At 32.3% G+C, this 27,047-nt stretch overlaps 4 protein-coding genes across 4 annotated transcripts; 1 reads left to right on the top strand and 3 right to left on the bottom strand.

Annotated features, from left to right (window-relative positions):
- Positions 1–588: 588 nt before the first annotated feature.
- DSM5745_08093 (uncharacterized protein) lies at positions 589–1,308 on the top strand (the record flags this gene model as incomplete). The annotated part of the gene is made up of 1 exon (XM_026750109.1): positions 589–1,308. The coding sequence occupies one exon, from the start codon at positions 589–591 to the stop codon at positions 1,306–1,308; it is 720 nt and encodes a 239-aa protein (XP_026601113.1).
- A 790-nt stretch (positions 1,309–2,098) lies between these two features.
- Positions 2,099–3,703, bottom strand: DSM5745_08092 (uncharacterized protein; the record flags this gene model as incomplete). The annotated part of the gene is made up of 1 exon (XM_026750108.1): positions 2,099–3,703. One exon carries the CDS (start codon positions 3,701–3,703, stop codon positions 2,099–2,101), a length of 1,605 nt encoding a protein of 534 aa, XP_026601112.1.
- Positions 3,704–4,961: 1,258 nt separating this feature from the next.
- DSM5745_08091 (uncharacterized protein) lies at positions 4,962–7,580 on the bottom strand (the record flags this gene model as incomplete). Its single annotated transcript, XM_026750107.1, has 1 exon — positions 4,962–7,580. The coding sequence occupies one exon, from the start codon at positions 7,578–7,580 to the stop codon at positions 4,962–4,964; it is 2,619 nt and encodes an 872-aa protein (XP_026601111.1).
- Positions 7,581–25,536: 17,956 nt separating this feature from the next.
- Positions 25,537–26,769, bottom strand: DSM5745_08090 (mitochondrial 37S ribosomal protein uS7m; the record flags this gene model as incomplete). The annotated part of the gene is made up of 3 exons (XM_026750106.1): positions 25,537–25,980; positions 26,041–26,373; positions 26,455–26,769. The coding sequence occupies 3 exons, from the start codon at positions 26,767–26,769 to the stop codon at positions 25,537–25,539; spliced, it is 1,092 nt and encodes a 363-aa protein (XP_026601110.1).
- Positions 26,770–27,047: the final 278 nt, after the last annotated feature.

Below are 27,047 nucleotides of genomic sequence, written 5' to 3'. Positions count from 1 at the left end.
GGCAGTCAAACTTCAACTTCGTCTCAGTTATTGTGGATGGAGATGCGATGAATGTACGCTCGTCTTCCCAACATACACCTGCTGAACCGTGATTGACCAGTTTTGACCCTGCGCAGTTTCTTCCAGAGCAGCTTAGAAAGGGCTTTCGTGGTGGCAAGGACTTGGCCTATCACTTTATTCATCTTGTTCGAGATTATATAAGAGTCTTGTGGCCCGGACTTCGTCAGGATTGGACATCGGTTCATATTCGCGTGTTTGCATCCGTAGCTGGCTTGCAAGGCGCGTACCGAAACGCTGGCTTGATCTCTGAAGAAGCGGACGTCTATAGTTTTGTCCAAGGCTTTAATTCTGCGAATCCGTACTGCAATTTTGTTGATGTTGGACGAACCGCTCAAAAGGCTGACGGCAAAGTAAAAGGTCGGTACCTTGATCAGACCATTCTCAAGCCCTGAAAATTGTTGACTGACAGTTCGTCATGCTGCAGGATATCTTTTCCAGGATGTCATAAATTTGCACTGTATACACGTTCTATTTTGTGGCTGTACGGACAATGGCTACTATGATTTACTCGATCAATATCGAGACAAGATGAACTATCGCATCTCACTCGTCAAGGGGCCGCCGTTTGCCCGCCGCCTCGAAAAGATAGCGAAACATTTCCCAACTACCCAATTTCCGGATATATTTATGTCGAAGAACATAGGCCATAGGCAGACAGAGGAGGACGAAACGGGGAGTATCATTGAAGAATCAATTGAAGCACCCAACAAACATGGTCAAGAGCCAGCACCAGTCGCCAACAAGGTCAACACGACTTCACAAAATATCCAAGAGAGTGCCAGGCGGCCGATGGGCGATCTGCAGGTTCTGGCGGGTGTCATGGGCGGGATCCATGACACACTCAATCAGAATGCGGAAATCATCGCAGAAGAAAATCAGCGCATGAGATCAAGATCTAGAAAGGGCTTTCCTGGGCCTATAGTGAAATGGGATATTATAATGCCGCTCATCGCGCAGCGTGGACTACAACCCAAGTTGGGAGACATGGTGCCCGACTTGACCTCTTTTGTGGATCATGTCGCAGATGTCTCGCGGAAGCTCAGACTAACTCGAAAACGCACTGTCTTATTTATCGTCAGTCCTTATGACGAAGCCCGAGAGGAGATGAAACACCTTGCTCGGTTGGCTAAGACTTATCAACGTGAGATTGAAAAGATAATCAGGCAGAATGAAGAGATGGCTCGAGAAGGTGACTCTCCTGAGTCAACGGATCTTGCGGTCGTGACCAACCGACGCCGATCGATATAGAGATACTACAGCCGCCGCCGTCTTCGGAGTCCTGCGGCCGTGACTTACCGACCCAAATCAAGCAAGAGCTTTAGCAGCCGTCGCGGGAGGACTGACTCAACCCCCAGCCACAAGGATTTTGGCTCCGCTGCGATTTCTGCTTTCATCAGAAGACGGAGAGACGCGCTGTTTCGCTTCCGGTCCATTTAGCGTTTGGACGCCCGAGGCTGACAGGGACAGACAAGATGAGCTTAGCGGGAATAGATGTTGGATTCCACCTCCTCATTGACATGCCGTTTAAAGAGGGCCATTCTGTTCAGCCTTACCAGCGGGTCTCGTTTTTGTTGCAATTTTGTCCGCCTTAGGGCTCAGATATTCTGGTATTATGTCCAAGGCGAATAGCATCATTCGTTTATAGACGCGTAGGTATGTCTTTTAGGGTCACGGATCTGTATCGACTGTGCGTCCGGAGAGATTGATCACGCTTCCATCAAATGACTTAGCTGGCTGGCGCATCGTGCATGAAAGCTTATCACATGCTGATGGGTTCCGCGTGTCGGTTAGGGCTCTCTCTCCGCCGCCATCCGCCATAGCGAGAAGGTATCGCAGCAACTAGGGCGGCCGTAATACGTCTTTCGCGTGCACTAGTACTAGATAAGTACTTTGTTAGGCTTGTACTAAAGCAACCGGATATCTGCATGGGTATAGAGAGTAATATTTCATTCTCGGGATATATAACAACCAACTAACCCAAAATTACCGATTAAATACAACTAGAAGCTCAAAAAGAACGAAAAAAAAAGAAGAGAATCTAATACCCCCACATTTCATCTTCACCTCTCACCGCATCTTCCTCATTCAGCGCCCTAAGCCCATTCTCCTTCCCCTGCCTCTTCCGCTGCTTCTTCGTCACAATCCGACTGGGCGTTAGCGGCGTCAGCGGCGTAAACGGCATGTACGGGCTATACGGCGTCGGAAGACCCGTCCGCGGCCCATTAGCCTGTTTCTCGGGCCGCTCAAGGATAGTTGTTTTCGTGGGCGGTGCAGATAGAAGTTGTGGGTATGCTTCGCGGAAGGGGAGGGAGGAACTGCTCCGTCCGGCCTTCGCGCTTGTGGGGGTTGCGGCTTGGAGGTTCAATGGAGGGGGCGCGGGGGTTCGATGCGATTGCGAGGTCGTGGTGTTGTTTGTCGCGATGCGGGTTATCGGTGCACCGGCCTTTGGCGGGAGGGGCGGGGGCGCGGGGTTATAGAAGCGCGGGGAGAGCGGGATTTGGTCGGAGTGTGGGGAGGTGGGGGTTGGCGAGGCCAGTGGGGACGAGATGTTTATGCCGAGGGGTTGGGCGTGTTTGCGGCCTGGTAGGCGTGGGGAGCGGATTCTGCTGCTGGAGGAGTTTGAATGCGAGTGGGAGTGAGATTGCGAGGCATCGCGGTTCGAGTGGAAGAGGGAGAGGTTCGAGATGCGCGAGAGGCGGGACGTTGTTGAGCGGCCGCCTGGGCTGGTCGGTGGTGGAGCGGTCGTCACGGCGGGGGCGGGATACTGGTGGTGTGGCTGTGGCATTGGGGGAAGCGGTTTCTCCTCCGGGATTTTGGACGCATAGTCTCTAGCAGCGTAGTCCGAGAAAGGGTTCTGGTAGCTCGATGGAGAGCGTGGAGAGAGGTCCTTCAGACTGACGTCGTCTGTTGGACTCACCGGCGAACTAGCATTTGCAGCAGCGCGGCGCTCGTCGTGCTCCATGACAGCGGCATAGAGCATCTCCATCTGGTCCTGGTTTCTGCGCCGGTCGGCGGCTACGACGGAGTTGTGGTCGATAGTGCCCACGCTGTTATTGTTGGAGCGAGAGTGCGACTGGCCGCCGGCCTTGGTCAAGCTCGTCCAGGACCTGAACCCGTGCGACTTGTTGGTCGGGCTGACGGGGCTAGGGTCGATCGAGTTGAACGCGGCATTGGATTTGGTGGCTGCGGCGGTTGTCGAGATGGGTGGGTGCTTGGGCTTCATCATTTCGACCTGGAGGGTATAGTTGGACGACTGGACTGTCCTGCGAAGACGGCGGCCGACGACAAGAAGTAGGGTTAGGATGATAGCGACGAAGATCACGTATGCTCCTACAATTCCGCCGATTTGGACTGCGAGGAGCGGCTCATCGAGTTCCCGTTCCCGCGGAGGACTGAGGAGGATGTCGCTGTCACGTCGGACGAGGTTCCCAGTTGAATAAAGAGTAGCAAACGGCAGCATTCTGAAGCCGGTGGCCGTCAGCGCGAGGCGTGGAGACCGATTGGGTTTATGTATGACTGCTCGAGTGCTCGAGCTCGAGGGGGCATGTCGATGGATTGGGATTGGGATTGAAAATGAGGCCGCAAATCCCTGACGGATATGGACTGGGGGACGGCCATGTCGGGCGATTGGGGTGACGGCCATGTCGGGCGATTGGGGTGACGAAGAGAGATGTCGGCAGTGATTGGAGTGGGTGGTGTGCTGCAGAAACCGGGCAAGCACGCTCGGGGCTGCGGTTGGTCTGATTACGCGCCGGGCTGCATCCCCCTCCCTCTGTCACACTCCCCACAGCCACTCACGCACCGCCATCGCCAGGGACAAACCGTCCTGACAATTGGATCTCACGCTATCGTCCTTCGAGGACTCTGCGCCAGTCATGTTGCGCTATCCTTCTCGAGTATCAGCCAGCGGCCCTCCAGACTCCACTGCCTGTCACATCCAACACCAGCTACCGGTGTTAGAGGCTACCTGACGAACACCTGAAACCATCGATCGAAAGACTATACTTAAGAAGGGTCGCAACTCGAACTTCGAAGAGGTTGTGAGCAGTTGGCTGACTGCATAATAGATGTGACTCGTGAGAAGCATCCCTGTCCTGGGGCGTGTTGATATTGATGTGATTGTGCGACGCAATGATCTCCCTGCAAGATAAGGTGCACATCTAGCTCGCCGTCACTCCTGAGATGTGCTCACCTACTGTCTAGATGCATGTATCATTGGCGCCTCATCAGGCATTGGGCTGGCAACTGCCTAGTTGTAGCTTGAGCGCAGTGCTGCTGTCCATCGGGTCGACGTCTCCGAGTGTCCTTCTAGACAACCCCTGGTTCGGTTTCCAGGAAATCGGTCTGCGCCAGCCAAGGAGCGCCGAATCTGTGATTACGAAGTGTCAAGGCGCTTTGGAGGACGATTGGATGTTTTTCTCAACATTGTGGTTGTGATAGACACGAACGACAGCGTCGATATCCTGGATCAGTCATGTGTGGGATTAAGTGATCACCATCGACGTGACAGTCCCTGCTTTCTCATCCAAGGCGGATATAAACGTTTTTAAGCAACAGGAAAGCGGAGTCTACGTTGTCAACCTATCGAGCAAAGATGGTGTCATTGACGGAATTACCAGAGCGACATGCACTACCAGCGAACATGGTGTGGAACGCTGCTTAACCCTAAGTCTACGAAGCAGAATGGTGGTCGACTGACCGGCTGTATACTCATGTTGACCTGACAGAGAACGTCACCTAGAAAGTCCACGATGAGGGTATTCGAGTCTTGACAAGTGAAGATTTCACTCTTGAGTGCGCCCGTTCTCAGTTCATGATATTCATACTTTTCCACCTTGACAAGGCAAGCAGCCGCAATGAGGCAATTACTACCAAGTGTTCTAGCATTCAAGTCCATGAGCTCACGCTACGGGGATTCCAGTCATGAGTGAAGCGACACCCTTGGGACCCAGAACATCCTCCAGGCTGAGCCAAGAATACACCAGCCGGTCCGAGTTGTCCCGATCCTTATCAGTAGCATCATTATCACTCTGGATTGGCTTTTTGTTCTTGCAGAACACCCTGAGCTCTTTGCATGCCACCGCCCCATTTTTTTCCAAGTATCCGCGCATCACGTCGGCAGCGCTCATGACAATCCGGCTACATACCTCCTGACCTGTGGCAGATCGTGTAAATCCCATTGCACGTGCATTCTCGGCCGAGCCTCGTGCAACGTGATGGATGAGAAGAACAATGTTGGAGATAAACGACTCGTCAGGCAGATATCCGGACGTGAAATATTGGACAAATTTGTGGTGCTCTTTGTCGCGGATCAGACGCAGTAACTCGACGGCGCGCTTGTGCATGCCGAAATAGTTGTACAGGATAATGGGCTCTTCTTCGAAGAGCTTGGCCTTGAGGAATGCAAGAAGGTGCAGGATATCGATATTATGGGTGTTGGACCACATTTGGGCGATGCGGAGTTCTGGATTGGTGGGTCTCTGCTGAATTTCCTTGCTGGAAGAAGAAGAATATGATGATTCAAGCTTTGATTTCTGGGAAAGTTCGTCCAGGATCCTGTCAAAGCTTGCAATTCCGGCGTCGGGCTTGGGTCCGCCAATGTACTGTGGGAAAAACAGGTTTGATACTGCAGTGGTGGGTGTGAGCACGCGCGAAGTCTTGCCGTCAGGCTTGTGGAATTCTCTTTTATTCCGGGAATCGCGGGCAAAGTTGGCGACGGATGAGACGCCTGTGGCCAACTCGAGCCGCTGCAGCGATTCGGTGGCATTTTTGGGCCGCGAGCCAACAAAGATGTGAGATTCGCCATGGATTTTTATGAAAGCGTCCATATCAGGCCACCGGAGGTCTTTTTGCATTGGAGAAGAAATGACAAGATTATGCAGGAAGGCTAGTTGTTGGACATCGTACCACTGGGTGACGAGCTCTTGGCCAACAAGCTGCATTGAAAGGTTGAAATTGAACAAGAACAAGCCGCAAAGGATAGCGTGCTGCGAGAGGAGGACATGCTTCTCGGGCGGGGAGCCAACCCTGTTGAGCCCAGAGCGCGCTCGAATATCAAGAAAAACATCTTGTATGACCCATGCCTCCACGGCCGAGCTTATATCTTGAATGTCCTGGTCACCCTGTTTCGGCCAAAATTTGGGCGGAGGATGTGTTTTGGACAGTTGCAGGTATTCATAGATAGTCTTCTGGATGCGAATTCCAGCCATTCGGAGGTCTCCAAATGCACCCAAGGTGCTGTGTCGCATGATATGATGAACATCGAGGAAGATCTGGGTGGAGAAGCAAAGCCATAGAGTAACCATTTTGGTTCTGGCAAATTCACAAATGCCTCGGGTTATCGCATCCTCAGTCGGCATCTGGATCTTGAACGTATCGAGCATGCAGAACTCTGGTAGAATCGAGAGAAGGATGATTTTGTCCTCGTTGAATTGCTCGCCCAGAGACATCCCCTCTCTGTCCGCTTTTGGATCATAGGTTCCGAAGTGGCCCTTCTTAAAGACTGGGTGATGATCGGCCTGGAGAACATTTGCAAAGGCCTCAAGCAAGACCTTGGTCGGCATATAGCACCATTCGGCTACATCAGCCATGTCCTTGTTGTATGGGAGGCCGATCTCGGTCGATGGAGTCGCAGAAATGCCGCGGTTATAAACAGAGAGATTATAAACAATATTCTGGATATCATCCCTCTTCCCCCTACGGAGAGTGCGCCAGACAGCCTCCACATCGTTCACAAGATCCCGAGCAAGTTGCAATGCACTGTCAGTCACGACAGCAGCGTTCATCAGGTCGATCTTGCCATCCCGATACTCCGACCAGGTGTTAGAAAGGAACTTCCGCATATTGTCAAGATCTCGAAGCAAACAGAAAGTCTGGAAGAACAAGGGACCAAGATACGGGTCCGCTGTGTCATTGTCGTGCTCTTCAACGACCGTCACCTTGACGATCCTCCTTGATTCTGCGGATGGCTGTTGAGCCTGCACATCGTCCTGAGGTTCCTCCACCGTGAGGACAGCAAATTTGTTAAGGAACATGGCAATGTCAGCGTCGTCACTTTGACCCTCAGAAGTCATCGGCGGCTTGTTGGCGTCTGGCTTCGAGGCCCGGTTGACATTCCACTCAAGGGTCTCACATATCTGCTCCAGCGCAGTAATGAAATGAGCATGGCGCTTGTTATCCGCGGAATCGCCCTTGCCCAGAAACCAAGAAGTCACCGCTTTTCTTAATTTAATGGCGCGTTTCGCGATCGCGAGGATGGGGTTGGGTACTGTGAGAGCAGAACTTGCAACCACCTCAGCGAGCTTTTGCAGGTCTTTGATGGTAACACTGTAAGGAACTGGATCTGCATCTGGGTCGTCCCTTTTGCCCTTGCGTTTACCCTTTTTCGTGGGAGGAACAGTACTAGACAGTGTAGGTGGTTGGTAACCACATTGGCTGGCTGTCTCCAGTAGCCATGTTGCAAAGGTATTGGTATCTGCTTTGTACCGAGCGTAACTACTCTGCAAGAACCCAGGGAGCATGTTGGCGATTCAAGGCCGGACAATGATGGAAATAAAGGAGAGCAAGAGATGAGATCATGAGATCTTGGGAGGAGATGGGAATCTGTTTTTTGGAGGGTCAAACCTTCTTCCCCACAAGCCTTCCAGAAGGGGAAGTTGGTGATTGACAAACTAGTCCTTTTACGGCTTAGCTTACACTGCCTTCCAACAGTGGTCGTGCCTTCCAAGGGTTGCAGTGTGACTTACCAGGATAATGCAACATTGGCTCTCTGACAGGATAGGATGACAGGATTGAAGACAGAGCTAGGAGGGCAAAGGATAATGTTAGCCAATGGTGGAGATTGCTTAGTTTAATAAGGAAGCGCTGTAGCGCTTTAACAGCGCTTAGGCGCCTTAAGCAGTCTTAATTAAAATATTATAATACCTATTACTAAATTACTTGCCTGTATAACTATAATATCTATAATTTTTTAAATATTATAAAGTATTAATAAAAGTATTTAAAATTCTTATTATTTTTAAAAGCTTAAATTATTTATATAAACCCTAATTAGCTCTAGCTTTTAAATATTATTATATTTTTATTTAATTTTTTAATATTTATTTAATTAATAACTTTTTTTTACATGGTATTTAAAGGGCCTTATAGTTATAAGCCTAAAAAATTACTTAATAATTTAGTTTATTAAATTCTTACCTTTTTTAAACTTTTTAAAACTATTTATATTTTTTAAGTACCAGCCCTTTACTATATAAAGGCCTTTTATAGTTAATTATTTTTTATACTTAAAAAGTTAAATATTAATTAAATCTTAACTTTTATACTTAATTTATTAATTTAAAAATTATTATAAGCTTTACTACCAGCACCTTAAATATAATAATTTTTTTAAAGTTTAAAAAAACTAGCTAGTATAATATAGCTATATTTTATATATTATAATTATTATAAAAGTTTAAAAATATTTTAATTTAAAAGTAACTTACTAGACTCCTGTTTTTAAGCTTTTTTAATTTTTTAAAAATAATATTAATAAAAAGGTATTTAAAATATTTAATTAAAAATAAAACCATGCTAAGCATGTTTTTTTAAAAATTTAAAATATTAATAATATTATATAAAAGTTAATTACACTTTTTATTTAATAACTTATTAAAAATAAGCTTATTATAAAGGTTCTTGTTAAACTAAAGTAATAACTTACTTTTATTAATTTTAAAACTAAACTTAAGGCCTTTAATAGTTATATTACTACTTTTATTATATTAATTTAATAAAAAAAAGTTACCTAGTAACTTTAAAATTATAAGCATGCTTATTAAAAGATTTTATACCTTAAGTAACCTAAGGCTAATAATAAAATAGCTAATATAATATTTTTAAAAATTATTAATAAATACTTAATAGCTTATATAAAGCACCATATAAATTAATTAAATTATAAAAAACCTAGTAAAACTAATTATTTTACCTTTATTTTTAAGTTTTAATAATATTTTTTTATTATTAATAGCTTTGCTAAAACCTTTACAAGAGAAATAACCTTTATAACACTTATTAAAAAGTTAAATTAACCCTTTATTAATAATCTAAATATTAAAGGTTTTTTTACTAATAAACCTTCCTAGGTATTAATTAATAATAAACTAATTTATTTTTATAAATATAAGTATATTATAAAGTTTTATTATAACTTTATATATTTATATATTATTTAAAGTCCTATAAAATAAATAAAAAACTAAAAAAAAATTAGCAAAATACTTAAAAAAAATAATAAATATAGTAAAAAGCTTTAAAAGTTAAAGGTTAAGAATACCAAGCTTTTTAAAAATAAAAAAAAAATATTAAAAACTAAAAAGCTTAGTAAAATAGCTAAAAAACGCGTAATTTATAATTTTTAAAAAATATTATAAAGCAGCCCTAGTATTTAGTATTTTAAGTAATTTAAAATTTAAAATACCTTTATTTTTAATACTAGTGCCTTTATTTATATTTATAATAATTTTAATTATTTTACCTTTTTAAATTAATTTTAAAATAATAATATTTAAGCTAAAAATATAACTATAGCTATATAAGGCTATAAATTAGTTTTTATTTATTTAAAAATATTTAATAAAGGGATTATATTATTTATATTATATAAAGTTATATATATTTTTAAATTTTACCTTAATATTATAGTAGCAAGGCCTTTTTAAAAAGCTAAATATACCTAAAATTTTAATATTTTTATACTTAAAAATAATAAACTAGTTTTTTACCTTAAAAATTATTTCTTAGGCCTTTAAATAATAAAATTAAAAAAAAGTTTTTTAAAGCTAGAAAAGGCTAATACTTTAACTTAATAAAAAGTTAAAACTTTAACTTAAAAAGTATAGCTTTAAGAAAATTTTAAAGCTTTTTACTAATACCTAAAATATATTAATAATAAAGTACTTAAGTATTTTTTTATAATAATATAAAAAGTTAATATTTTTAATTTTTAACTACCTAAGTACTATAATACTTACTAAATTAATTAAGTTTTTTAATAAATATTTAAATAGCCTAAAAAACTAGTTACCAAGCTATTTATTTATATTTATATTAATTTTATTTTTATAAAGCTAGTAATAAATAAAAATTAATAAGTAATTTATTTTTATAATAAATACTTTAAAATATACTAGGCCTACACTTACCAGCTTAAAAGTAATTATAAAAATATTATTAAGTAATTTATATAACTTATATAAAACTATTATAAAGTTACTTTAAAGTTTTTATTTAATAATAATAAACCTACCTTTAATAATAATATTCCTAACTTTACTACTTTTAAAGGTATTTTTTAAAACTAGTTTACTTTATACTTTTTATTTTAAAATAATATAGCTAAATACTCCGGAGGCATTTTAATTTAAAAAGCTAAAATAATAATTTTATATAAAAATATTTTACTTAATATATAGCCCTGGGTTATAAAAGTAGTAGCTTATATTAATAATGAAATTTTTATTAAAGCTATTAGTTAAATAACTTTATAAAAAAGACTTACTAATAAAAAGCCTTGTATTTTAAGTATTTAAATTATTAGGTATTTTTTTTAGGTAAGAAAATCCTGGGAAAAAGGCCTTTATAAAATAAAGCTAAGGGCCTTATTTAAATATTTTATAAGTTATTAAGCTTTAAATATTTAGTAAATTTAGTTTTCTTAAAATTAGTTCATTAAAGCTTATAAAAATATTATTTTTAATAAATCCTAGTTTTATAATTTATAAAAACTATTTTTTATTATTAATATCTAGATTAATTCTTTTAAATTACTAGTTAAGGTTCTTAAACCGCCCTCTTGCCGCTATATTACTAAAAATATAAACTTAAATTTAAACTTTACTAAATTCTTTAAAAAAAAAATATTTTAATAACAAGCAAGCTAAGGGTGGTAAAAATATTTAAAAATAAAAGTATTAAAAAAAATAAAAATAAAGGGAAATTTAGGTATAAAATTTGTGGCAGCTATAAGCTCGCTATAAGGATAAAAAGAGTCTTGATTTCTAAGTAAGCCGCAGAGCGGCCAAAATATCTTTATGTTATATAATAAGGCAGTAATACAGGGCAGAACCTGTATACCCGGGATATAGCCTGTATGCGGCTATATATCCCCCTTACTAAAAAGTATAGCATATAATAAAAAAAAAACTAAATACTAAATTAAAGTTAAGCTTAATAAATAAGAAATATAATATTATAAAATAAAAGTTAAAAAAGTATAATAAATAAAAAAGACTTTTTATTAATAAAGTAAAGCTTAATATAAACTAAAAACCAAAAAATTAAAAAAAAATATTATAAAACAGCTAGTAACCGGAGTTAAACTTAATAAAAAAATATAAAATAATATTAAAAAGGTGTAATAATATTAAAAAGCATAAAAAAATAGGGTATTATAGCATTTAAAGCAAGTATAAAATAATTATTAAAGCGTAGTATAAATAAAAGTAAAATAAAGTAAAAATAGGGTATTACCTAAAATAAATAGCCTTTAAAGTATATTATAAAAAGGCTAGCTATAAACTAGCTTATTTTTTTTATATACCTAAGATAGGTGGTAAAGTGCCTATATATTATTTATATATTTATATTATAAAATACTAGATTAAAAATCTTGCTTTATATATTTTTTAAATAGTTAATATAAAATATTTTTAAGGCTGTAAGAAGCTTTACTATATTACTTGTAAATATTATTTTAAATAAATATTTAGGCATGTTTTTAATATAATTAATAATTACTTTAAAAGCCCATCCCCAAGAATAACCAGCCTTAATATTTTTTTATATAAAATTTAAATAGTGTTTTTATGTAGGCCGCGCAGGGTAATTAAATAATAATTTAATTTTTTTTTTTTTAGGTCCTTGGGTGTTGGTAGGCTAATAATACTATAAATATTAATAATATAAAGTTTTTAAGTTATAGCAAAGCTTATTAAGTAAATTATTAAAAAATTTACTAGGTTTTTTATAGTTTAATAGCATGCTATTATAAAAAATACCAAGTATATATTAAAAATAGCTAACTAGTTACCTAGCTATTATAATACCGCTAAAATATTTAAATACTTAAACTAAATATTATTTTAAGGTGTGTTTTATAGTGCACTAAAAAAATTAGGGCCTAAAAAGCTGGTATTAAAATTAAGACCAAAAAGTTTAGGACCAGGGGGACTAAAAAGTCTGGAATTACTAGTATTTTTAAAATTATTAAAAAGGTTTTATATAATCCCCATGGTATTTATAATAATTAGCAAGGTGTAATTTATTTCACGGTAAATTTTTTATAAGTGCCACTAAATAATACCCTTTATTTTTATAATTATTTACTAGTAATTAATAATATAAACCTTAATATTATATTAGGCCTAGTTAGCTTTACCCTTTAGTATATTATGCTTATAAAACACTTTTTCCGGGCTAAAATAAAGAATACTAGTAAATTAATTTTTAAAATTTAAATATTTTATTAATTTTATAATAATAACTTTTTTATCCCACGCCCCTTAAAGCTAAATAATATATAACTTGTTTATATTAGCACGTGTTAATATTTTAAAAAAAATTCTTAATAATATAGTATTAACCTTTACTTTTTTTTATAATTTAATAAACAGGTTTACTTTTTTTATATACCTTTTTACTTACTACTTAATAATTTATTTAATTATTTTTTAACATGTTATTTATAGCATGTCCAGGTTTGCCTTTATAAGCTTTAGCGCTATTTTTTAAAGCTTTTTTTTTAAGGTATTTAATATAATAATTTTTTTTAATTATACCCAGCCTTGCTTTATTTAAAAGCTAGTAACTATTAATTTTAAAGTTTTTTAGTATTATTATTACTGCTATATATATATTAGTAATATAATTAACTTTGTTATTCTTACTAAAAATAGCAAGAGTTTTAATAAAATTAAGCATGTAGCTAACTTACTATATAATTAAAAAGTAAGGTGTGTATTTAGGTAAAGGTATTAAGTTTAGCTTTATATATTTTAGTTTCTTAATATTAGCTTTGCCTAGTATTACTTTATATATTAAAAATAGTATAATAATTAATAAAAAAGGTGCTAGTTTTTTATACTATATTACCTTAGGCTTTTTTTTTTAAAAATACTTTACTTAAGGTAGTTTTTCCTTCTAGCCTAACTTAAAATCTATATTTATATATAGTTTTTAAAAAAAAAAGAGCTATGTTTCTTGTGGATTTATAAGGCTTAATTACTTATTTAACTTAAAATTTTTAATTATTTAGGTAAGGTAAAAGTGTGTGGTAAAAGGTTATATTCCCTAAGTAAGGTAAGCTAAACACTTAAAATTATTTTTATAAAAAAAAAACGCAGTAAAAAAATTACTTGTGTAAAAAAAAGATTACTAAAAATTAATTTTAATATAAAAAAAAGTTACATAAAAAAAATACAAAAAAAAAAAAGGTTGTAAGTAGGATAGTGTAAAATAAAAAGTAAAATATAAAAAAAAAAAAAATTATAAGTAAAATAATATTAATAATAGCTGCCTAAATACCGCATAAGAAAATAATTTATAAACTTAAAAGTAAAAAAAACTTAAAATAATATATATACTTTTAAAATAAAAAACTTTTTTTATTATATTACCTTCTTCTCGTGATATTTACTATATACCACTTTTTAAATTTTTTTACTAAGTTTATAGTATTTTTTAGCTAGGATTTATAGTATTAATAATTATAATAATTTAATTATTTAATATATTTTACTAGGTACTTAGTTCCGCCGCGCTTTACCTTTTTTTTATAATAATTATTTTTAATTTATATTTATATTATTTACCTTTATTCTTTTGCTTGCGCGGACGGCTATGTTACTATTTTTTTAATTTTTTAGGCTAATTTTCCGTAGCTTCCAGGGTAATACCGCCTGTTAAATTATTTAGTTTTTTTTATAATAAAATAGGTTTTTGCTTATTAAAGCTTTTTTTAAGTATATTATTAAGACCACGGGGTATAGTAGTTATTTTACTAAAAAATTTAATTAATAGGCTAGTAGTTTAACGCGCTCCAGCACTTTAAAAGGGCTGCTATACTAGTTTAATAGCTTTTTATTTAATATATTCTTAACTAAATATTTTTTATAAAGGCAAAGGTATACTAAATTACTAATTATAAAAAATATAAAAACATGGTATTTATTATATTACTTTTTTATTAATATTTATATTAACTTTATAATATTTATTATTATTTCACGGGCAGTAAAAAACTATTTAACACTTTTTAATTATAAGCTAATATTTATTAAAAGGCATAGATTTATACTATATATAAAATACTAAAAAGTTTTATTTATAGTTACATGCCTAGTATTATTATAAATAGCCTAAAGGTAAGATAATATATTTAGCTACTTAATACTAGACTTAAGGCCTGTGATAGCATATTATAGGTAAGCCTTAATTATTTAATTATTAATTTTAATAGCATTATTACCTTAAAAATACCAGGCCGTGGTATATAAGCCTTTTATATTAAAATATATAAAGATTTTTAACTATATATTAAAAAAAAACTTAATATTATAATTTAAAATAATGCATGACAGTAGTCCTTAATTTTTAAGCTATAGGTACTTTAATAATATATTAGCCTATTATTTTACTAATTAATTATTATAACTAGAAATAGTTATTATATAGCGCGAAAAATAGTTTATAATAAATATAATTATATTAAACTAGCTATTATTAAGTAATACTAAAATTAGGTTAATTAAAATTATTTTAAATAATCTTAATATTATTAAAATAGGCTATAATACATTATAAGGCTTATGCCTCCTGGTTTTTTTTATAAGGTAGTTTAAATAATACTTAATATATTATTTAACCTAATAACTCGCGTGGTTTATTATAATACCCCCTAGTAGTTTTAATATTTTATTCACGCCTGGATATTTATTTAAATTATATATAATTTATAGGACCTTACTATATAAAATATTAAAAATTACTAGCTTGCCTTTTAGCCTTATATATAAAATACCCTTTAATATTTTAAATAAAAGCTTTATAAGGCACTTTAAACTTTTATTTATTTTTAAAACTTTTATTACCTTAAATTATCGCGGGTTTCCTACGTAACTATTACTAGCCTTTTTTTTAAACTTTTTTAATAGCTTTACTTATAACACGTGCCAGGCAAAGATTTTTCCTAGTAAGTTTTTTACCTTATTTATTATATAAAATAGCAAGTAAAATAAGGTATTTAATATAATATATATTTTACTAGGCTTATAATATACCTTTAGGCCTATAATTTATTTAAAATATTAAGTAGCTTTAATTAATTTTAGGTTTAATTAATTACTACTAGTTATACTTAACAAGGTGCTTTTTAAAATATTTACTATTAATATATAGTTTATGTAAATTACTACTTTTTTACTAAAATTTATAATATACTAAACTTTATAAAGTGCCTATATAATACTAGTTACTTTTAATTTTATTAAGTAATACCGCTTTTTTGCGCTTAAAAGTAACTAGCTTAAAAATAAAATTAGTTATATAATTTTAGGTACTAGTAAATATATTATATCCTAGGCAAGCAAGGTCTTATTTAAATTATTATATTTTATATAAAATAGTATTACTTTAAATCCCTGCTACTTAAAGGCGTTTATATTTAAAAATATAACTTTATTTAAATTATAATACACTAGTATAATACAGCTTTTAAAGTATAATTATAAAACTTTAAATATTTTTATTTTTTTAGTATTTAGTTTATTAATTATGGTTTTTTAAGTAAAATTTATCCAGGCCACGCCCTTTTATAATTTTTTTTTATTAATAATATCTTATAATCTTGCAATGGCTATACTTTTATTATATAATTTAAAATATATTAAAAAAACTAATTAATAAGTTTAATATACATGTTAAGGTTTGTAAGCGTTTTAAAAAACTTTAATTTTAATATAGCCTTTAACTTATTTTTTATTATAATTAGGCTAAGTAACAAGACTTTCTAGCCTAATAGTTATATAATTAAAAAGCCTAAAAAAGTTTTTTTTAAGTTTAATATAATTTATAGTTTTGCGTAACGCGCAAAAAACTTATATAAATATATAAAATATAGCCTAAGGGTTTTTAAAAATGCTATAAAGTTATTTATATATACTTTTAAAAAAACATGTAAAGTATAAAATAAATTATTAATATTTTACTACACATGCGCTATTAAATTTAAAAATCCTATTATATATATTTTAAAAATTTTTTATCCCTAGTAGCTTACCATACTAGTATAATAATAGTTATTTAAATATATAGGCTACTAGTAAAATATAAACTTTTTATTAATTATATTAATATAACTATAGCCTGCTACAGTAATAATAATATTAGTTTATATTAAAATTAAATAAATATTTAAAATTACCCTTTTATTTATCTTCCTAAAATTAATTATAACTTATTATTTAATATTATTTTTTAAAGGCGCATGTAAACCTAGTATATTTATAACTAACTTTACTTTATAATTTAGGTCTAAATCTACTTTATTAATTACTTTTTTAGCTATAAAAACTAAATAACCTAATAAAGTATGCATATTTACCTAAGCTAATTAACCTTATGCATGTAACTTATTAAAAACTTTATTTACCTTTTTTTTATTTAGTTTTAATAGGGAATATTTTTTTTAAAAATATTTTATGTTATTTTCCTAGCTAGGTTTAAAATAAATTCTTATTTAGTAACTCTCTGGTATATTAATTATATTTATATTTATTTATATTAAGGGGTAAGTTATTACTACTACTTTAAGCTAGCGCATTATCTATTTTTTTATAAATAATAATACTATTTTTTAACCTTATTATATTTTTACTTTTTAGTTTAAAAGTTAATAATTCCTAATTTAATAGGTAAACCACGGCTAGGTTTGCTATTTTTATTTACTTTTTATTATTTATAATATTAGCTATAAACATGTAATACGCCTTGGGATCCTTTATTTTATATAAATTTTTTAAATATATATAATAAAAAATAGTAACTAGCCATGTATTTTAATTTATTACTTATACTTTATTACATGTATTTTAAAAGGCTTGTGCAAATAAACATAACTTACCTTACTAAACTAATTTAAAAATAATATCCCTATTTTTTAGTAAATTAATACACTTGTGTATACTAATTACCTAGCATAAGTTTAATAATATTATAGTTTTTTTATTTATAAAAACTGCCTTTAGGGCCTTTATTTTATTTAGCCTTAATATTATTATTAACTATAATACCGTGTTAAAACATGCCGCAATCCTGGCTTTATATTTATTAAAATTTAGTAAAAATTTATATTTTTTTAATATATTTAAACTTAAAAGCATATTTACTACAAGGTTATTTATTAAATAAGCCTTTATATTAATCTTAGTATAAATCTTTTTACTCCCGTAAACTACAGGGAACCTAATAACTAGCATAATAAATTTAATATTTAAAAAACTATTTTTTATACCTTTAATAAATATTAAAGCGCACTTTTAAATCTTTATTTTAGGTATATACTTTTCCAGGAACTTTTTATGTATAATTATTAGCATGTATTTTAAATTTAAATAAACTATTATAATTTATTTATTAATATATACGCGTATGGTAAAGTATTTTTATAAGTAAAAATACATGCCTAAATCTATTTTTACTACTAAAGGCGCTATAAAATAAATTATTAGTAGGGTATTTTCTTTCTCCTGCGGAGTACCTTTAGCCTTTACTTTATATTTAGGCAAGTACTTATATAACATATTTTTTAAAGTTAATATTATAAAATAATATTAATAATTAATTATATTAGTTAGGTATTCCCCTTTATTTATATAATATAAATTAAAATCCTATTTAGCATGGTACACTTGGCTATTTTAATTATAGCTTGGGAATTTACCTTTTGTATAAGCCTAATTTTAATTATAGTTATAAGTATATTAATTTAAGAACTTTTTTATAGCCTTAACTTTTTTATAATATACTTTTTAGTATTATTATTTTTTACTTTATTAAGATTACTTATATTCTTACTAGTTTTATAGCCTTTATTACTGCCTGTTTATAAGTAGCTATAGCTTAATATACACATGTTATTTTTATTTTTTTTATTAGGGTAATAATAAAGCTTTTTATATATTACTATAGCCTTGCGCGTTTTATAAGTTTTATTATTAGTTAAAGTACTATGCAAAAGTATTTAAAAATAAAAAGGATTAGGCTATTTAAGGTGCCTAGAAATAATTATACTATAAATAATATAATAAATATTTTTAGGGTTAGCTATATTAATACTTAATAAGATATTATTTAAATTATTTAAAAGGGCTATAAATTAAATTAAAATCTTAAGGTAGCAAGGTTATTTTAAACTATATTAAAGCTTTAGGAAAAGCACTAGTAATTAGGCGTCTTAAAAATTAATTAAATTAATTTATTTATTTTTATTTTAAGATTTTTATAAAGTGCTTTACTATAAACCCCTTTTATAGCTTATTTATTATTACTTATAATAAAGTATTTAAACCTTTTTAAGCATGTAAAATTATTAAAAAGTTTATAATACCCTTTTTATATTATTTTAAAAGTAATAATATTATATTAATATATTATGTTATTAACACGCGGTTACGTATATTATTTAGGGTATAGTATATTAAGTTAAGCCTCTTGCAAGCTTGGTTAAATAGTATTTAAAATTTATTTTTTAAAGCTATATATTAGTTTAATATATCCCGTAAATAAACTAAACCGCGACGTGTTATATTAGTTAGTTTATTATTATATTAACTTAAAGCTTTTTTTTTAAAATATATTTTAATATTACATGCTAGCTATTATATAAACCTTATTTTTATTATTACCTAAAAATATTTTATAAATAAATATATTAACTAATAATATATAAACCCGTCCTTGTTTACTATATTTTTAAAGCTATATTTAGTAGGTATATTTAGGAAAAAAAAATCTTATATTAGCAGCCCTTTATTTAGGATCCTAGGGTTGCCTATCCCTATTTTTTAAGTAATATTACTAATTCTTATACTTATTAAAATTTTTATTATATTTATTACTCCTGTTACGCCTGTTACTATTATTATACTAATTATTATTATTTAGTAATAAGTTACTATTATTATCTAGGTTGCCTTTTAGTCTTTTTTAATATTTTTTTTAAATATATTACTTTTACATTTTTTATTCTTTTTACTATAAATAATCTAGCCTGGCTTACTTTTTATAATAAGCTTTTTTATTTTTTAATTTTTATTTATATTATTATTTTATTTTTTATTTTTTAGCAGGGCGGGGCAAAACCACCTTTAATATATAATTAATTATATTATTAATTAGCTTTTATAAAGCAAGGGTTTATATATTTATAAATACTATATTTATTATAGCTAGTTATTAATTATTTTTAAATTATTTACCTGGTTTTACTAGCCTCCTGTTTTTATTTATTCTTACTTTTCTTTTTTTTACCATGTAGTTTTTTAGGTATTTTAGTAATTAGTTTATTTTTATTTACTTTATGTAAGTAAAAGGTCCTGCTAGTGTTATAAAAGGCGCTATAAGTAGATTTATTAAAGGCCTAAATTAAAAAGGGGGGTATTAAAACTATATAAGTAAAATAAAGTTTAATTTAAACCTTATATATAAACTAATTAATTAAAAATAATAAAAAATATTATCTAGCGTTCCAGGAACCTAACTTCTAGTTTATTATTTAATTTTTAATTTTAAAGGTAAATAAGTATTATTTAGTATTTTAAAAAGCGGGGTTCTAGTTTATTATTTAGCTTATAATTTTATAAATCCTAGTTTCTTTTATTTATAAGGTAGGTTAATAGGTTAGTTAAAGTTATAATCTAACTATTTTAAATAATATTATAGTGCTTTATTTAACTCCTTTAGCCTTATTTATTATTTTACTAGTAAGCTTATACCTAAAAATAATAAAAAGGTAAATAAAAAATAACTTTATATTAGTAAAGGTATAAGGCCTCTTAGTAAAGTATAATATTATTTTAAACTAGGCAAAGCAGGTAAAAATAACAGGAATATATATAATAATTTAAAAATTAATAATATATTTAGTTTAATAGCTACCTATTTAATAATTACTAGTATTATTATTACCTCCGGAGTAGTTAAAATAACAGCTTTGGTATTTTTTATTAATAAAGTAAATAATAGGTTAGCTATTTACTAAGTAAAATAAAAATTATATAAAATTTATTTAGATTTTTTTATAAAAAATTTTAAAGCTATATTAAATATTTTAATATTTTTAATTACCTAGTTTAAAAAAAAAGGCAAAGGTAGGGCTTATTATTTTTAAGTATTATTTTTAGCTATTTACTTTAGTAAGGCTATAAAACCCGCTAAAAATTTAATTCTTTTTTATATTAGTGTAGTCACGCTTTTTACTTATTTATATTTTATTTTAATAAATCTTTTTAGCTAGGCCGTGAACTTAATTAACTTGGTTATATATATAATAATACTTTTATTTTTATTTTTAAGCTTTAGTATTATAGGTAATTTTAAGGTCTTAGGTTTTATTTTTTAAATTACCTTGCTTTACCACCCTTATAATTATAAAATAAACTATATAATTATATATTAGCCTTAGTAAGCATGTTATAATAAATACTATAATATAAGCATGTAATATTATATTACCCTTAATAGGCGTGTTATAGCCTGCTTTATAAAAAAAGCCATAAATTATTATTAGGGATTTAATAAAAATAAAAATATAGTAAAGTAGTAAAAAAGGTAGTAAAAGTAAATATAGTATTAAAAAGTAAATATAGCATTAGTAAAGCTAATATATTAATATAAGTAATTTAATTATTAAAGGTGTAAAGTTAGTGGGATAATATAAAGTTAAAAAGTTAGTAATAGTAAATGCTTTTTATTAAAAATAACTACTTAATAATAGTAAATAGTATTAATTACTAAAAATATTTCTTAATAGCTAGTTAAAGTAGTTACCTAACTTTAAATAATAAAAAAAAAGTAAAAACCCTATTATATTATAACATGCTATTATTTATAGTAGCTATAAGGTTACTATAAAAATAAAAAAATCTTAATTTTTAAGTAAGCCATAAAGCGGCTAAAATATCTTTATGTTATATAATAGGGCGGTAATACAGGGCAGAACCCGTATACCCGGGATGTGGCCCGTATGCGGCCACAAAATTATACCTAGGCCTAATTTTAGTAAAATAAAGGCCTTTAATTTATTAAAGGGCTTTTTACCTTTTTTTACTTTAAACCCTATTTTAAAACCTTAATATTATAAAATTTTTATATAAAAATTAATATTAGCTAGTTTTTTTAATAAGCTACTATAGCCTTTATAATAGGTTATATACTTTTAAACTTAAAAAAATTTATTTTTAAATTTAGCTAATTAATAATTATTATAAAAAATAAAGTAAGCCCGCTCCTAAACTCCTATTTATTTTATTATTAAAAATATAAAAAAAAGTAAAAAATTAAAAATTAGACCTGTTATTTTTTTTTAAATAATTAATTAAATAAAAACTAGCACCTTAAAGTAATTAAAAAAACTTTAAGTTTTATTTAGGTACTTTAATAAGCTATATAAGCTATATTATTACTATAATTATTTTTAATTTTATTTTTTATAATTATATATAATTTACCTTCTCCACTTTTTATTAAAACCTTAAAAAAATACCTTTATTAAAATAAATTACTACCTTTTTCCAAGCACTAAAAAAATTTTAAAAATTATTTATTTAAAAATATATTTTTTAAAGTTATTAACCTTAAATTAAATAAACTTAAAAAAATAACAGCATAAAAGGTAGTTAATAAATAAAAAATAAGTTTAAATAAATTAATTCCCTTATTATAAATATTTATATATAAGTTTAATATAAATAACTACTTTTTTAAGGCTAAAGCTTAAATTTATATATATAAAGATTTTAAACTAGTTAATTATAAAAATAATTAAGTAGCTATAGCTTTTACTTATTTTTTTTAAATTATTATAACGCTTATTACCTTTTTTAATATAAATATAAAATAATATAATATTATTAATATTTTTTTAATACAGGCCTTAATAAGCCTATATATTTTTAATTTTTAAATAGCCATAAGCAAGAAAAAAAGCTTTTAAAAGCTTTTAAAATTATTTATAGCCTTAAAAAGTCTTCCTGCCTTTAATAACTTAATCTAGTTATTACCTTATATAAATTTAGTTTTATTATAATACCTAAAAAAAATGCCTTTTTATTAATAAGCTAATAATTTTCCTAGTATATATAAATAATCTTATTTTTATAAACCTTTTTACTAAGTAAGGCCGCTTTATAATAGTTATTTTTAAAAAAAAACTTTTAGTAAAGTACAAGCTTTAGTATTTTAGTAAAGCTAAATAATTTTTAAAAATTTAAATTTTTTAAAATAGGCCTTAGCGTAAGCTCTAGCTTTTTTAAAATTTTTATATTAAAGTTATTATAAATTAATTTTACCTAAATACTATAATTTAACTATTTTTTACCTTGTTTTTATTACCTAGCAAGCTTTATTTAAACTTTAATATAATTATTTTTAAAAATATTAAAAAAATAAGATTAAAAATTAAATTTATTAAATATACTAGTATTCTTATTTATTTAAATATTTTTTATATAATAAGCCGCTTGTTAAAACACCTTATTAATTTTATAAATTATTATTAATATATAGTAAATTAACTTATTTTTTATTTTTATAACACACGCTTTTTTACTCTTAAATACTCTAGTTTAAATAGCTTTAAAAATAAGGTTTTTATTAAAAAATATAAGATTTATAAGTTATACTTTAATATAATATTTATAAATTACTTTAATTAATTTTTTAATATAAACTATATTTACAAGCTATACAAGGGCCTAATTAAATAAAAGGTTATAAAGTAATACTTAATTACTACCTTTATTATTAAAATTAAGTTACTTACTTTTACTAAGGCCTTTAAAGTAACCTATTAATAATAAAAAAATTTTAAAGCTATATAATTTAATTTTTAATATTAATTTTTAATTTAATATAATAATAAATAAATAATTAATATTTTTATTAATACTAATATATAACTTTATTTAAAAGTTTATTATATTAATATTTATAATTTATAGCTTAGGCAGGAAGTTTAGTATAAAAACTTTTATATTAAATAAACCTTTATTAATTAAATAATTATAAATAGCCTTATAAAGGCGCTTATTAAATAATAATACTAAAATTTATTAAAATACTAGGTTTAATAAACATCTCTAGCCTTATTTTTAACTAATTTAAAAGTAAATAGGTATTAAGGGGGCGTGTTAGCTAATAATAAAAATTACTTAATTTAATAAAAAAGTATTATAGTGCTTTAATAGTGCTTAAGCACTTTAAATAATTTTAATTAAAATATTATAATACTTATTATTAAATTACTTGCCTATATAATTATAATATTTATAGTTTTTTAAATATTATAAAGTATTAATAAAAGTATTTAAAATTCTTATTATTTTTAAAAGCTTAAATTATTTATATAAACCCTAGTTAGCTCTAGCTTTTAAATATTATTACGTTTCTTATTTAATTTTTTAGTATCTATTTAATTAACAGCTTTCCTTTGCACGGTATTTAAAGGGCCTCATAGATAAACTAAGTGAAAGAAGTGGCAGTGGCAGCGGTTGTGGGTGGTCCAAAGGTAAGGTAAGGAACCATACCTCACTAATGGCCTCTAGCAAGAATGTTGATGCTAATGGAAAGCCTTCATGACCTGCATGTATTAAGATCCCAGTACACACCCGCTGAGAGCGGTTTCAATCAGTCATGCACCTGCTAGGGTATCTGGACATTTGGTAGCGTGTGGTCTCTACCCTAACTGACCCTTAAAGTAGGGTCGTGGTCATGCATCCTCTTGTCAGCAGTGTACATGACATGGGACGCAGGACAACGAGGGTTAAACCACCTCTATAGTACTAATCCAGCAGCAAGCTGCGTGGGGTATATGTATTTGTATACATGGAGCCACTGGCGAATTTGTGTGTGCACCGCAACTGCCCCGGGTGGGGATACTGAAATAGGGCTTACAATGCAGCCTTCTATACGGATACGTACCTTATCATATACATTTCGCCCCTGGGCGCCGTACAGGACCCATTCGGGTGTTTAGTTCTCTAGAACCACTGAGCAGCACATTTACTTTATAATTCCATAGTCCAAGATGAGACGAGATGAGATAAAAACTAGGGTCGTGAGGAGACATCAGCATGTAAAAATATATAAACACTCCGTCACCTACTATAACCACCCCTCACTCATCATCCCAAGTCCACTCTTGTTTGTTCCCATCACATTAAAATCCCACCAATCCAATCAGACTCAATCCAATCCATTCAAACCAGAATATAAATTAAACCCCCAGCCCTCTTCTCCCTATCCGCCCTGATCCACGGCTATATCCGCCTCGGCTCCCCCTGCACGGACCCGGCTATGACTGCTCACAAGTCACATCTCGAGTACAACGTCGCGGTCTGCGGCACCGGCGTCTGGCAGCTGGCAGCGGACTGCAGCTCGGGGTTCTGCGTTTGGCCGGCGGGGTATCCGACGCCGTTTTGGGCGGGGCATTCTGAGTGGGAGGGAAGGGAAAGAAGAGCTGGGACAAGGCATGGATGTATGTATGTTTAGGCTGGCTCGTGTTGGAACATGTGGGTGGTGGGCTAGGGAGCGGGAGTAAGTGGTGGTGTTGATGGGACTGGAGACTGGGATACGGGCTTGTTCCAAGGTTACGTTACCTGGGTTGTGGTGGGAGATGAGAGGCTGGGCGGGGGACCTTATGCATCTCATGGGAGACTGCGCATACATAAGGCCGGCATGGTTGGACCACGGCATGTGCTTGAGAGCACTGTGCACGGGCCGGATATCTTGCCAGATCTATGAATGAGGGCTTTGGCGCTTCCTTCGCCACTCTCTGGGATCCATGCAAAAAGCCCATCTTGCAAGCTGTGCCTGCGCCTCAAACTCAGGTATTCACATACCGTCGTACATGTCGAAGTATTTTTTTGTCTTCTATCCGCTGAAGCAGAGCATGGTCTAACTCCATAATACATCTAACATGGATAACGTAAACCAGAAAAAAAGAAAGAAATTCGCAGCAAGATCCCTGTCCTAATATCTAATATACAAATGCATAGAGTATGGGAGGGGCCTGGAAGGGATGAGAAAACCGCACTAAGGCTAACAGGAAAATGTATGAAACCAAGCCCGTCAAGAGAATATCAAGCTAGAGAACAAGGTCAAGGTTTTCTCTTCATCACGTCTCAACCCCAACCCAACCCAATACCCACAAGCCAAACTCTAATAAGCCATCGACATAGCCTTCTTCTTCTGCGACTGCGCACCGATATTCACTCTGGCCGCAATACCAAGCTTATGCACGCCATCCCTCTTCTCCCAGACACCGCTGCGCCCCTCCGCAACAGCAATAAGCTCGTTCGCAACACGGTGCGCAAACTTCGCGTCCTTGCGCTTGGCGCTCGAGTCGATGATCCACCCGATCGCCGCGCGGCGCCGCTGCTTCTCCGCCAGCGCGAGCGGGATCTGCGTCGCCTGACCACCACCGGCGATACCCCTGGCGTGCAGGAGCTTGATCAGGGGGGCGACGGAGTCGACGATGAGGGTTAGGTAGGCGACTGGGTTGAGGGGGAGTTGGGGAGCGGCGGGGCCGGGGAGGAGAGGGCGCTTGGGGTTGATTTTGGGGGGTGGGGCGGAGCGGAGGATGTCGAGGATTATGGACATGTCCTGGGACACGACCCAACCAAGTCAGCTAGCTATCGAAGTATTTTGGGAACGGTGGCGTACCTTCTGGGCCTTGGCTAGCTTCCCGTCGCGCATGATGTTCTTCGTGAACTGCTCGATGACTGGCGAGTAGCGGCGGCGGAGGTGCTCTGTTTTGGGGATGGAGGCGGGGGCCGGGTACTTGAGGCCTGGCATGAGTTCCTGTGTCTCCTCGGTGATTTGCCCGATCATGGTCTCGATGAGCGCGGCATTTTCTGCGTCGGACATGGGGCCCTTGTTCTCCTCGAGCTGGTTGCGGGCAGATGTCGAGAAAGATCGCGAGCCGGAGGGCTTCTTCATCTGGTTTTGGAAGACCTTGGGCGCGTGCTTCTGGGCTTCTTTGTCGCGGGAGAGGATCTATCGTATCAACAGTTAGCATCCACGTCCAAGCCAACAATCTCCACAGATCAAATTTAGAGAAGCTAGGAGGCTATGTACCTCAGAAACAGGCGTGCCCTGCTCCAACTCGGGGCTTGACGGCGTCCCGTCGCATCTCTTTTCCTTGTTCATGATGTTGTTGATCTCCGCGGCCTCCTCGCTGACGTGCGGCATCGACTCGGCCTTTCGCTGTTCCTCGGCTAGTTCCTTCGTGCTCTTGTCGGACGAGGTCCATCTCCGCTGGACTGACTGGACGCTGGATCGCTGGCATGGTCGGCTCAGGGCGGCGTAACGCTGTGCGGCCGAAGCAGAGGTCGGCTGGCGGACGACAGGGACTGCCGACCTGGCGGCGAAAAGGTTGAGTCGGGGTGGCATCTTGGGATCTGAATTGGTCTATCTACGGGTTTGTAGATAGGGTGGTTTGAATGATGAGTTCGAGAGGGTCTGGATGGTTTCACTGTCGGCGAACGATTTTCCTCCGGATCTCCACATAGCTTAGTCATCCGATTTACTCCGGTATAGGCGCGCCAAGATATCGTCAAGGTGAGCTCATACAACATTCAGCAGGAAAAGGACCAAGGAAAAAGTTGTTGATCAATTGCAGATAACTAAGCCTACAGTCAAGCGAGTACAATAGAGATACCGGAGTTAAT

Source organism: Aspergillus mulundensis (genome assembly GCF_003369625.1).
Source record: "Aspergillus mulundensis strain DSM 5745 chromosome Unknown scaffold_9, whole genome shotgun sequence".
Lineage (NCBI taxonomy): Eukaryota > Fungi > Ascomycota > Eurotiomycetes > Eurotiales > Aspergillaceae > Aspergillus > Aspergillus mulundensis.
The sequence above is the reverse complement of the archived record's forward strand: the minus strand, read 5'-3'. Positions and strand labels throughout refer to the sequence as shown.